General features: G+C 47.4%; 1 protein-coding gene across 1 annotated transcript in view; it reads left to right on the top strand.

Annotated features, from left to right (window-relative positions):
- DDX54 (DEAD-box helicase 54) overlaps positions 1 to 14,024 on the top strand; it is a 71,615-nt gene that overhangs the window by 30,583 nt on the left and 27,008 nt on the right. The window contains exon 12 of the mRNA XM_068120793.2: positions 11,434 to 11,565. Coding sequence (XP_067976894.2) covers positions 11,434 to 11,565 — 132 coding nt within the window. The remainder of the gene's footprint in view (positions 1 to 11,433; positions 11,566 to 14,024) is intronic.

Here is a 14,024-nt window from a genome sequence, read left to right on the forward strand (position 1 = left end):
CTTACACTATGGGTTCTAAAAACCAATTCCCATTGACCAAACTGTGGTGCTTCTCAATTTGGGGTCTCACTCCCCCGATTCATCTCCCGGTGCCCTCGCACAATTTCTGGGCTGCGACGTGTCGCTCTCCCAGCAGGTCTACCCACCTGCACACCTCCACCACTGCAGTTGCCTCCGAGCTTACCTGCTCCTTACCCTAACCTAACTACCTGGGGAAGGCCCTCTGGCGCTCTCCCCACTCGGTGCCCTCTCTGGCACTGGGCTACCCGGGTCCGTCCTCCGGATCCTCGGGCCCCACTGACACTAACGGCTCCCAGAGCCCACCTGCGGCCTCACCTGGCCGACATCCTCACAGTGGTGGAGTGCCCAACCAACTACACACACTAACAGGCTACACGCCCAGCCATTTCCACAACACTAATGCACCCATCCGCAATACCATTCTGCAACCGCACCACAAATGCCAATATCCAACCACAATTTACCTATACCCTCTACCTAACACTTACACTACCCGCCCCGGGTATCCGTGATGGGGGTCCACTCTTCCCCCATTCACACCTTCGCACCATGCACACCACTCCGTACCACTTACTCCAACTCTCTCCACACCACTCATTCCAATACTCCATGTGTTCCACACACCTGTACTTGCACACCTGTGCTCTCACACCTGGTGCCACCTGCACCCTTCTCTCCCCAAGCGCATTCGCGCTGATCCACAACACTCACTACTCATACACTGCTCCACACTGCTCCACACACCTGTCCAGTTCTCACACAGCATCATCTCATCTTACTACTCCCCTCTGAAACTTGCGCTTCCCAGTCGTCCCTTTAAACTATTGCGCTCCCTCGTCATTATTATCCACTCTAATCTACCTGCGTCCCCACTACAGGTATCCTTGTCACTAACTAAACTTAACGTCACCTAATGTCATCTTCGCTAGATCCCTACACACAATATATCCTAACCCACCCGGGCTAGTTTTCACTGCCATCAACCCCATAAACTATAGCGCATTTGCCCCACATGGGAAGGGTGGCAGGGATGCCACCCTTACCCACCGGGCCCATCGCTCACTACCAATTTTGCACATCAAATTTCAACAAATCAAAACTTTGCCACTCACTACCCATCATCTGCCAATCATTACTGCCAATCCTTTGCCAATCATCAAATTTTGTTTTTTTCTAATTTTGGGGCCAAAACACTAACCTCGTCATTACAGTCTACTTATTAGATCCTCTCGGTGCGCCAATTCACGTCTACAGCCCGGCTTCTTACAGCCGAGCAATGAATACGGGTTGTTTTCTGCCAGCGGCTGGACGCGTCCGGCACTCGGTGCAGGGACGGGGGCTTACCCGGGCCGAGATACCACGCACCATCTCGGCGTGGAGCCATCCAATGTCCCGATCTCGACCTGCCGGAATGCCTCAACCAAAAGTGGTCGCCATGACGACCCTTCCTATTGGGCTGCCAGCTCCGCCTAGTGGAGCACGGATGCGGCCGCTCCACGCGAGGCCCAGTGTGGATCGCGCACGGCGGTCCTTTCGAACCCGCCGTGGCTCGGATCCCCGCTGGTTCTCGCGGCACGCGAAGCCCGGAACGCACCGAGGGCCCGCTTCGGCTAAAAGTCGACCTAACCTCTAACCCGGTTACCGTCGATGCCTCACCTGCATGGTTACAAGCATACGCTACCCCTTTCTTGCTCATACCTCCAGCTGTTCCCATGCTCCTCGTCGTACCTTTTCTTACACACCTCGGTACACTCATTCCGCTCACCGACTTGGTCACACACCTGACTACCGAACACCTTGGCACACATTCGTCGCTCGCACACCTCACCAACACACCTCTTCGCGCCCCCTCCTCGGTCACCTCCTCTGTGACAATCACAGGTGTGCTCTCACTCGCACACCCAACCACGTGCCTCACTACCAATTCCAGCGTGCATTCCCACTCACGCTCTACCATTCCAGGTGTGCATCCTTCCATTCCAGGTGTACATCCTCGCTCACCTGTCACAACCAACTCACGCTCCTTGTCACTCTCACTACTCTCACCTCCATTCTTGACAGCGCACTCACCCTTACTCTTGACAGCGCACTCTTTCCTCATGCACCCGTCCGTTACACACCTCTCTCGCGCACACTCTCCCGTCACACCCTCTGTAACACTCACCACAGGCGTGTATTTTTCCTTGCCTTTGACAGCGCACTCTTTCCCCATGCACCTGTCCGTCACACACCTTTCTCGCGCACACTCTCCCGTCACACCCTCTGTAACACTTACCACACCGCGCTTCCATGTGCTCCCTCGCACACGCGCTACGACCGACTCACTCTCGCCAGCACCCTCACTCCTTGGCACGCACTTTTTCCTCACACACCCCAGAGTCGGACTTTCTCGCACACCTCCTTTTTCGCACACCAGACCTGTCGCACACTTCACCAACGGCCTCTCACGAACACCCGGGTCCATCTCGACCCCCAAGCTTATTAAATCCCCTGGCGCATCATACGCACGACCATATTGGTCACCACTTACACCGGGTCCTCTTCCTCTTCGCTTCTCCTCCATCACCTGCGAATCCCTCATCCGGTTAATGAGCACATCATCACGATCCAAACACAGACTTTGGACCAATTCTTTAACCTCCTCTTTTATCTCTTTCTTATCCTCTCTCCGTCGCTTCTTAATTTCGCTCACCCCTTCTTCCACTTCTTCTAATTTCTGCTTCACCTCTTTTATGTCCCGGTACGTCTCCTCAAGCTCGTCCTCTAAGGCTACCTTGACCGTTTCCATGTGCGTCCTCACCTGCTGGTCCTTCGTCTCCATTACCTCTATCACCTCGTCCAACCTCGTTGTCAGTCCCTCACGTACCATCTGACATTCCCTCTTCGTCGCTACCAAGTCATTTTTTAGGTCATTTTGTGTCGCTTTTAACCCTCCTGTTACTGCTGTGTTCTTCTTTACCTGGTCCGTTAGTTCTTTTTGTCCCTCTGTCAGTTGTTCTACTTCCTGCGTCAGGTCCTCTATGCCCCCTTGTAACTTTACAGTCCCCTTTCTCACCTCCTTCTCCATGTGCTCCTTACAGTGCCTCACCTCCTCGCGCACTCCTCCGACCTCCTCACTCACCCCTCTTCTGATCTCCTCTCCCATCACTTGCATCTCCTGCCCAAATGCCACCCTCATCTGCTCCATTTCCTCCCTGTGAGCATCCAGTTTAGTTTCTACCCCCTTTCTGACCCCCTCTATCTGCTGCCCCATTTGTTTAACTTCCCTTTCCGCTTGGTCCCTCATGTCCCTCAATTTGCCTTCCATACTGTTTTCTAACTCTCTAACCCATTTTTCACTCCCTCTATCTGATTCTCCTGGGCAGCCATTCTATTTTCCACCCCCATTAACCCCTCCTGTATTTCCCCTAATCTATTGTCTAATTTCCCAAATTTCTTGTCTAATCCCTTAAAATTATTGTCTAACCCCTCACCTGTACCCCTCGCTTCGTCCCTCATTACCCCCATTTGGTTTCCCATTACCCCAATTGCTCACTCTGAGCATCCATCCGGTTCCCCATTTGTCCCATACTGCTTTTCAAACCTCTAATTTGGTCTCCCAATTGCTCACTATTCTTTTCCATAAGGGCCGTCATTTGCATAAAAAAAAGGTTCAAATCCACCGGTGGCGCTACCACGGTCGCGGGCGCGGTCGCCGTGGCCATGTGCGAGGCGCCATTTTGCGCGCCCGTAACCTCGTGCGCGACGACGCTATTTTGCGAACCTGCCACCCTCACTGCTTCGCTCTCCTCATGTCCCTCATTTTGGTCCTGGATCGACCCTGCCTCACTCTCCTCTACCGGAACCCAGCCGTCTTGGTCTGCCATAGCGCGACTTTCAAAATTCGGGTTTTTTTTTTTTTTTTTGTAAAACACAATCAAATTTCGCCGTTATAATTTCGAGCGCGTGAAACGCGCTCCGGGACCGATCCCACTTCCCGACACCAAATGTTACCGACGCGGTTTTGGATGTTAGTTTACCGAGCGGTTTGGTATGACCGCGTCTGCACAGTTTACCCGATTCCACTCGAACGTTGGCCGAATCGCGCTACGCTAGATCAATGAAGGAAAGGACACAACGGCTGGGTTAAATGACACGACACCAGGGGTACAGTTCTCAAGACCTCCGGAGGAGGTTATAATATGGGTTTGCAGAACGTTTAGATTACACGCACAAGAGGTACAGCACAGAAAGGTGGGCACTTAAACACAGTCTTATCTTAGCCCTGACAGACCACAGATAAACGGGACAAGACTGACTCACACAGGGATTGATGGCAAGGAAGGGCAGAATCGATGGCTCAAGGTGCACCTTGGCTCAGGGACAGGATCCACACGGTCCGGTCCAGATATGCGGGGAGGTATCATCGCGCTGGAGGTGGCGTCTGTTTCTCCTCAAGCTGGGGGCGCATCTGACGTCACCTCCCGTAAGTGGCTGCGTATATCCAGCGGGGAGTGACACGCCCTCGGCTCGTTAGCTCCGCCCCAGATGGAATCGGTCCGCCGCTTCTTATTGGGTGCGGGGGGGTTACCGGGCTCCGCCCTTGACGAGGAGCTGACAGTCAGCCCCTGTGTGGTAACCCCGTCGGAGCACATGGGCAATGGCGGCTAACCAAGCCGGAGTGAGGACGCACACTCCCCGCGCCGCCGCCGCGCCGCCCCCGCTGTTGTTGTCGTTGTTGTTGTTGTTGTAGTTCCATGAGGAAGAGATGCGGGGAGGTATTGGGAGGTCCTAAACTCACTACTGGTGCCATACAATCACATTCTGGTGCAACGAAGAGTCAGAATTAATGGAAACGAGTCCTTAACTGACATAGACTAAGAATAACTAGCAAGATGTCCTATAGTTGTCTACGTGAGATGCGGTGAACCTGGGCACGACATTTAATGGGGGGAAAAGGGGAAGGTCGGGGCTACAGAGTGTTGTTTACAGACAATGGGACTAGGGGATGGGGGATTGGGGATAGTTGTGGAGTATTGGGGAAATAGGGGAATATTTACAAGCGGATATGGATGGAGGCCAAATCCCATATCTGCAACAATATATATATATATATCTGTCTTCTCTTGTCTTGTCTCGTCACTGAACTACTTTCTCAAACTTTTGTGAAATCGTTACCAAACTTCTGGTATGCACATATCTCTCCCGTCGGTATGTCTTGTGTATTTTCTTTGAAAAAATTTCCTATTTTTCTTTTGAATTTTTTCGGGAATTTTTTTTTTTCAACTTCAATTGTTTATAAAATGTGATATCACGTATATTACAAATACATTTGTGCAAAATAATTGTTTGAATTATGATTGGTTTAAACCATGACAAAACGGCAACTCGGGTACAGTCATTTATCTGTACTGAACCTTGGTTTTTTGGGGTTTCTGTACCTAAGAAACCTAGGTTTGTTACTTGGGTTTGCGAAATGCACGTGCGGGGCCGGTGGACGACGGTCTTCGACTGGACCTGAAGCACCACCATTAAGTTGGCAATAGAAGAAGGAGAAGAAGATCATATCGATTTAGTCCACACGTGGGGTTCGTACGCAAGAGCGCGACCGAGGCTCGGGTGCAGTGGAGACGGCTCCAGGTGCGGGCTCTCGGGCCGTGCAGGCTCCCTGGGGCTGCTCCCAAACCTTCGGCTCCTTTGTTCCTCGTCTGGGCGCCTCGTCCGTGTTCCCAGGGCCGCCTCACCCGAATCTATGAGCGCACAAGCCTTCGAGGAAACGACACAAAAGAGCGCTTCACAAGGCTCCGGGCCGACGTGGTGTGGTGCTGACCGGGCCGACGTGGTGTGGTTCTGACCGGGCCGACGTGGTGTGGTGCTGACCGGGCCGACGTGGTGTGGTGCTGACCGGGCCGACATGGTGTGGTGCTGACGCCCCCCCCCCCCCACCCCAAGAATTTCCATGTTTTAAACGTTTCCCGGCATGTACCTTGGTTGAGAATAGGTACACCGTATCCCTGCGTGTCGGAGGAGGCGACTAAGAGGGTTCGCGTCAGGAAGGGCATCCGGCCATAAAAACATTGCCTCAAAAAGAGAACCATGACAATTACAACTACATATGGGCAGGGTACAACCCGAAGTGGAGATCGGTTTCTGAGGTTTGGGACATGGAATGTAGGGACAATGACAGGGAGATCAGGAGAAGTGGTGGAAGCATTGGTCAGAAGAAGAGTGGACATATGTTGTGTGCAAGACACGAGATGGAAGGGAAGTGGTGTGAGAATGGTGAAGGGTAGGTAGGGACAGAAATACAAGTTTGTGTGGCAAGGGTGCCCGGAGGGCGTGAATTGTGTTGGTGTCCTGTTTTCTGAGGAGTTTGTAGACAGTGTGGTGAGTGTGACGAGAGTGAGTGATAGGTTGATGATGGTGAAAATGATGATTGGAAAGCTCTTGGTGAACGTCATCTCGGGATATGGTCTGCAGGTTGGTCGGAGCGATGAAGAGAAGGACAAGTTCTGGTGTGCGATAGAGAAGCTGATGGAAAACGTGAAAGATGAGGAAGTTGTTGTGGTAGGAGGAGACCTAAATGGACATGTGGGAAGGCGTATGGACGGTTTTGAGGGAGTTCATGGGGGTTACGGATATGGTGTGAGAAATGGAGAAGGTGAAAGGATTTTGGAGTTTGCTGATGGAGCTGATTTGTTGATTTGTAATACTCAGTTCCAGAAAGAGGATAATAAGCTTGTTACATACACGTCAGGTGGGTCGACGACAACCGTTGACTACCTGATGGTGCGTAGGCGAGATAGGGGGCGCCTACGGGACGCAAAGGTGATCCCGGGGGAGGAGGCTGTTTCACAGCACCACTTGGTTGTCTGCGACATAAGGATGAAAGGTGTGAGGAGAGCTCTCGGTGGGTGAAGTACCAACCGAGAATGAAGGTGTGGAGGTTGAAAGAGGTGACAGTAAGGGAGGCATTAAAAGAGAGGCTGAGTAGGGTCGAGGATGATGTGGTTGAGCTTGAAAGTGGTTGGATGTCAATAAAAGATAGTCTGTTGGGAGCCGTTGGTGAGGTATGTGGATAGACAAAAGGACCACCGAGGCACTCGGAAACATGATGGTGGGGTGATGAAGCTGGAAAGAGGATTGACGAGAAGAGGAAGAAGTTCAAGGAGTGGCAGAAGGCGAAGGCTACGGGAGCAGAAAAAGCAGAGCATGAAAGTTATAAGGCAGCCAAGAAGGCTGCAAAGAAAGAGGTAGCAAAGGCGCAGGAGGCATGTAGGAAAATGTTCGCAGAACGCTTGGATTCGGAAGAGTGTCAGAGAGCGGTATTCAGGATTGCAAAGCAGATAGCGAAAGAGAGGTGTGATGTGATGGGGGTGAGTTGCTTGAAGGATGAAGTGGGACAAATTGTTGTGGACCCAGATGGAATTAAAGGAAGATGGAAAAGATATGTGGAAATGCTGTTGATTACAGAGAATGAATGGGATGGCAATATAGAGAGTAACCCAGTTTTAGGAACGGCAGAGAAGATAACTGAGAAGGAAGTTGAGGACGTGATAAAAGCAATGAAGACTGGAAAAGCGGGAGGGCCGACGGGAGTTGTGGGAGATATGTTGAAGGCAGCAGGAAGTTGGGGTGTGAAGAGAATAACAGAGATCTGTAATCTGGTGGTGAAAGAAGGCCGCATTCCAGTGGATTGGGAACTGAGTACCCTCGTCCCTCTATACAAGGTGAAAGGTGACCCTCTGGAGTGTGGCTCGTACCGAGCGATAAAGTTATTGGAGCATGGAATGAAGGTATTGGAAAGGGTGTTGGAGAGGAGGATAAGGAAGAAGGTGAAGATCGACAAAATGCAGTTTTGATTTATGCCAGGAAGAGGAACGACAGACACGCTCGTTATTGTGAGGCAGTTGCAGGAGAAGTACATGGAGAAGAGGAAGAAGTTGTTTCTTGGGTTTGTTGATCTGGAGAAAGCATTCGATTGGGTTCCACGCGAAGTATTGACATGGGCATTGAGGAAGTTAGGAGTGGAGGAATGGTTGATCAGAGTAGTGATGGCAATGTACAAAAGAGCGTGCACAGCTGTAAGGACGAAGGACGGGAACAGTGGTGAGTTTGAGGTGAAAGTGGGAGTGCATCAGGGGTCGGTACTAAGTCCACTACTATTTGTAGCTGTGATGGAGGTGCTGGCTCAGAACATAAAGGAGGGTTTACCGTGGGAGTTGTTGTATGCAGATGATCTGGTGTTGATTGCGGAAACTATGGATGGACTGAAGGAAAAGATGAACAAGTGGAAGGAATGTATGGAGCGAAAAGGTCTGAAGGTGAATATTGGAAAGACGAAGGTGATGGCAAGTGGTAAAGCATGTTTTGAGGTGGAAAGAACTGGGAAGTGGCCATGTGCTGTGTGCAGGAAGGGTGTCGGAGTGAACGCCATTCAATGTACAATGTGCGCTGAGTGGGTTCATCAAAAATGTAGTGGTCTGAGACGGTCATTAACCAGTGTGGCAGCTACATTCAAATGTAAGGTGTGCACAGAGGGAGCTGCAGATGGTGGAAATGTTGAGTTGGATCTTGGAGACGGCATGAAGCTGGAAGGTGTGAAAACATTTTGCTACCTTGGAGACATGCTGAATGGAGAAGGTGTATCAGACTCGGCAACGGTTGCTGGAGTGAGATGTGCATGGAAGAAGTTTCGGGAACTGAGGGGCGTGCTGATGAGGAGGGGAGTGTCGTTGAAGCTGAAGGGAAAGGTGTATGCTGCATGTGTGAGAAGTGTTATGATTTATGGGAGCGAGACATGGCTAATGAACGTAGAGCAACAACGAAGGCTGGAAAGGGTGGAAATGCGAATGGTTCGGTGGATGTGCTGAGTATCGTTGAGAGAGAGAGGAAGACAAATGATGAATTGCGAAAGATTATGGGAATAGAGCCTGTGATTGATGCTGTGAAGAGGAACAGGTTGAGATTGTTTGGTCATGTGTTGAGGAAGGATGAAAGTGACTGGTTGAGAAGAGTGATGGAAATGAATGCAGAAGGAAGTAGAGGACGGGGAAGACCGAGAAAGACTTGGCTAAAGATGGTGGAAGAAGAAATGCAGGCAAGGGGGTTAACAAGGAGAGATGCAGAAAATGGGGCAAAATGGAGAAGATCGTCATGGGGACCGCAAGGCTAACCCCCGCTCTAGCAGGGAAAATGGCCTTAAAATGCATGTTGTTGTTGTTGGGTACAGACATTTATCTCTATATCTACACATCTGGGCAGTGTCTGTGTTGTCACTTAACGACTCCCTCAAACTTTTGTTTCCGTGGTTGTGAAGTGTTTTTAATGACGTTGTGGTGGTTTTGAATCACGTGGTGGTGAAGTATTTTGAATTATGTGGTGGTGAGGTGTTTTTAAATGACGTGGTGGTGAGGTGTTTTTAAATCACATGGTGGTGAGGTGTTTTGAATTACGTGGTGGTGAGGTGTTTTGAATTAGTTGGTGATGAGGTGTTTTGAATTACGTGGTGGTGAGGTGTTTTGAACTACTTGGTGGTGAGGTGTTTTTATATGACGTGGTGGTGAGGCGTTTTTAATTTTGTGGCTGTGAGGTGTTTTATTACGTGTTTTATGGCTGTGAGGTGTTTTAAATTACTTGGTGGTGAGGTGTTTTGAATTATGTGGTGGTGAGGAGTTTTAAATTACTTGGTGATGAGGTGTTTTGAATTACGTGGTGGTGAGGTGTTTTAAATTACTTGGTGGTGAGGTGTTTTGAATTACTTGGTGGTGAGGTGTTTTGAATTACGTGGTGGTGAGGTGTTTTAAATTACTTGGTGGTGAGGTGTTTTGAATTACTTGGTGGTGAGGTGTTTTGAATTACGTGGTGGTGAGGTGTTTTGAATTACGTGGTGGTGAGGTGTAATCGTCCCAAACTTCCAGTCTGCACCTACCCCTCCCCTATGTCTGTGCTGAGGGGTTCTTTCTTGAAAAAAAAAACATTCAACCTCAATCTTCAACCTAAATTGCTTATAAAAATGTAATATCACAAACACAACAAATACATTTGTGCAAAATAATTGTACCTGAGTTGCTGTGTTGTCATGATTTACACCAATCACAATACAAACAGTCATTATTCTCAGCTAAAATAAGCCCTTTCTTCAGTGACGACGCTTGGTGAGGCGAGCCAAACTAGTATATATATATATATATATATAAGAATGATCGTTTTAAGGCCAATTTCCCCCGCTAGAGTGGGGGTCAGCCTTGCGGGCCAATTTTTGAGGCAATGTTTTTATGGCCAGATGCCCTTCCTGACGCCAACCCTTAGTCGCCTCTTACGATGGATGCGCAGGCCTTTGCCCATGGTCATTATTTACTTTTAATGATGTGTACACCTGCATCAGCAAGAAGATAATTGGTTTTGGGTCGTCTATTGTCACATATCTTTTCCGCGTTTATCAGAGAAAGAGAGAAAGGAGGATGAAGGGTGTTTGAGGTGGAGGGGGGGGGGGGGGGGGGGGGGATTCGGTGGAGTTATTATCTTACTGTCAATACAACTGGTACTATTATCTGGCTTTCCAAATGTTGGTTTAAATATTAGCTGACCGAGCAGCGCTGATATTTACTCTTTGAAAGCATGCCGAGAGTAAACTGCTTCTTCCAAACGGTTTTAAACAACCAAGAGACCTCATTGTATTACCAACCAATCCTAAGTTGAGGTTATGAGTGAGCTTGACTCAGTAAATACTGCTGCCACCTGGTCAGCTGAATGGGTCACCATATTTAGATTATGTTTTGGGTGGGCTTCAATTGTTTTCACCCCTGTTTGTTTGTGTCTGTCTGTTTGTTTGTCTATGAACAGCATATCTCAAGAGTTAGGGACGGATTCGGACGTAACTTGGTGGACACGTTGGGTGTGTGACAAGGTATTATTGATTCGATTTTTCTGAAGATCTGAACCGGATGTGAGAATTTTAAGTGATTCTTCACCATTAGGAGATTGGGCCAAAACGAGAAACGGGATAGAATGATATTTCAAAAAGTTGTGGACGAGTTGTTTCAAAACTCGGTGGATGAGTTGGGTCGGTGACAACAAGACAATTCGATTTTGGTTTAAGTCAGGATGCAGATCCGGCCTCGCAGTGCGATACAAAAGGTAAACTGTTCAGCCTGGCGGAGGAATGCGCCCTACCGAGTGCCGTTCTTGCTTTGACATGTAATTAAATGGTTAATGCTTAAACTGGCACCATTGAGTATTTTTTGCTCTTCCGTTCATCAAAAGTGCTGAACAAGTGGATTGCTACACTTTAATTTATTCAATGAAACTATTGCAACAACAGTGGTGGCATCAGACTTTCAAAACCCGATCTTCCATTTCCGGGCATCTGCAGTACTTGAACAATTTTTTTTTTGTAAACCAGATTGCCTGACGTAGTGTTTGTGTTTGTAGGACGGGTGGCACGTGCGGGGCGTTCTGGTGTGGCGTATTCCCTGGTGACGAATGATGAGCTGCCATACTTGTTGGATCTTCATCTCTTTTTGGGTCGCCCGCTGTCCCTCGCTGGTAGAAAATCGTTTGAAGGTAAGCAAAGGATCTCTTGGGGAGCTCTGGTTGATTTGATAGGTCATCGGCACATGTCCCATCAGTGTGAGTAGTTTCAAATGGGTACAAATTAACCTTTGCTGCTTGTGGGGCAATTGTCCACCTCCTCCACAGAAATGGTGATCCTCCTACACACTTCCTATGAAATTGCTACATTACACGCCTGTCCCTTCTTTCCCTAGAAAAGTCAAAATGCATGTAACCAGTTTAGTAGGGTCAATATACGAAAAAAACTCACCTAACCCCAAAAAATTTGATACAAAAGGTTTTTCAATGGATTCTGGTACCATTGGGCATGCTAAATAACATACTAAAAATCTAGTAACATCTGACTTCCGGAAAGGGGTCATTTTCAAGATGGCGTCCAAGATGGCCACCGGGAGCTTAAAATGGCCATATCTCAATTATTATTCAACCTAGAAAGGTGGGTTTGGTGTCTAACCCTAGGTTTTAGGGCCCAAGGAATCCAATTGAATCAATAAAATTACCATCAGTTAATTATTTATTGACAAGTCCAAGATGGCATCCCAAGGTGACATCCTGATCCACTAAAATGGCTCTGTCGAATAGTAGTCAACCTAGAGAGATTTTTTTCAGTGTGTATACCTAGGTTTAAGGCACCCAGGAAATCATCAAAATTACTTAAATAAGCACAAAGTAATCAGGTAATCCAGTAAGCCAGGTTTACCAGCCCATTAGGCATTTGTTGTCTTATACAGTTAGTCGCTATTCATCGTCATCCTCCGACTCCTCTGGAAGAAACTTGTTATGTGGATTGTCACATTCTTCTTTAGCATGCCCAATGGTACCAGAATCCATTGAAAAACCTTTTGTATCAATTTTTTGGGGGTTCAACCATATATTGACCCCTCTACACTTTTCGGTATCCACGAGACTCCAGAAATTTGTGACAGATTGCCTTAAGTTTCAACTGAATGTCATTTTGAAGGCTGATAATATGGATTTTGTTTATGCATACATGTACCAAATTATACTTATTGCTTTTGAGATGAAAATAAATTGTTTGTCAGATTTTTCAGTCCCCCCCCCCCCCCCCCTTCCCCAATATAAAATAGTCTGTCCCTTGCCCCATAACTTCTCAAGCTTTGTACAAACCTTTGTCTGTAATGATCACTGAATACTGTGGACTGGAGTCACAGGTGGCAGTGGTGTAGACACATGACACTTATCTCCAATCTGAAACACACACTTGGTTTATTAGCTGGTGAGTCGGAGGATGACGATGAATAGCGACTAACTGTATAAGACAACAAATGCCTAATGGGCTGGTAAACCTGGCTTACTGGATTACCTGATTACTTTGTGCTTATTTAAGTAATTTTGATGATTTCCTGGGTGCCTTAAACCTAGGTATACACACTGAATAAATCTCTCTCGGTTGACTACTATTCGACAGAGCCATTTTAGTGGATCAGGATGTCACCTTGGGATGCCATTTTGGACTTGTCAATAAATAATTAACTGATGGTAATTTTATTGATTCAATTGGATTCCTTGGGCCCTAAAACCTAGGGTTAGACACCAAAACCACCTTTCTAGGTTGAATAATAATTGAGATATGGCCATTGTAAGCTCCCGGCAGCCATCTTGGACGCCATCTTGAAAATGACCCCTTTCCGGAAGTCAGATGTTACTAGATTTTTAGTATGTTATTTAGCATGCCCAATGGTACCAGAATCCATTGAAAAACCTTTTGTATCAATTTGTTTTGGGGTTCAACCATATATTGACCCCTCTAGTTGCATTTGTGTGCACAGTCTGTAGCCAAACTTCTCAAAAAAGAAAAAGCTTGCAGGCTTTAAAGAACAATGATGTCTGGTTCTTCCCGACATCTTTGTTCTTTGTTCCTTTCACAATTCTTTTTATTCATTCTAATTCTTGCTATTTCTTTTCTTTTTTCTCTTTTACTCTTGAATTCTCTTTCTTTATCTATCTGTCTCAGGAGAAGTGAATTATTGCAGAAAGTTTTCTGTAAGGTTCACTTGGCTGCACCTGGATGGTTTTGAGGGTAGAGGAGTAGCGGCTGAAACCTGAATCCTATCCAGGTTCCTTGTGATAACTCCATCTTTGCTCTTTACTTATTTGGGTTCCTCCTGATGAGTATTTGGTTTTCAGTATTTGGTCTTCCGTTTGTATTTATTTACATTTCTGTCTATAGCAAATGTAAATATTATTCTGTAGACAACAAATGTAAATAAATATCATTGTGGAAGCAAAACAAACTTCATCTGAAAACAATAGCTTCAATAATGTCTTTAATATGCTCTTTAAGATTACAAATCATGATGAATGTTTAAAATTCCAATTTGAGCTGAGGGAATGGAGACTCTCCACACTCCTTGTTTGCCAAGAACTAGATTCAACACATGGAATGAGCACCTGACAATCTGCACCGAGATACTTGTATGTGTTTATTT

This window comes from Myxine glutinosa, chromosome 6, assembly GCF_964187855.1.
Source record: "Myxine glutinosa chromosome 6, kmMyxGlut1.1, whole genome shotgun sequence".
Lineage (NCBI taxonomy): Eukaryota > Metazoa > Chordata > Myxini > Myxiniformes > Myxinidae > Myxine > Myxine glutinosa.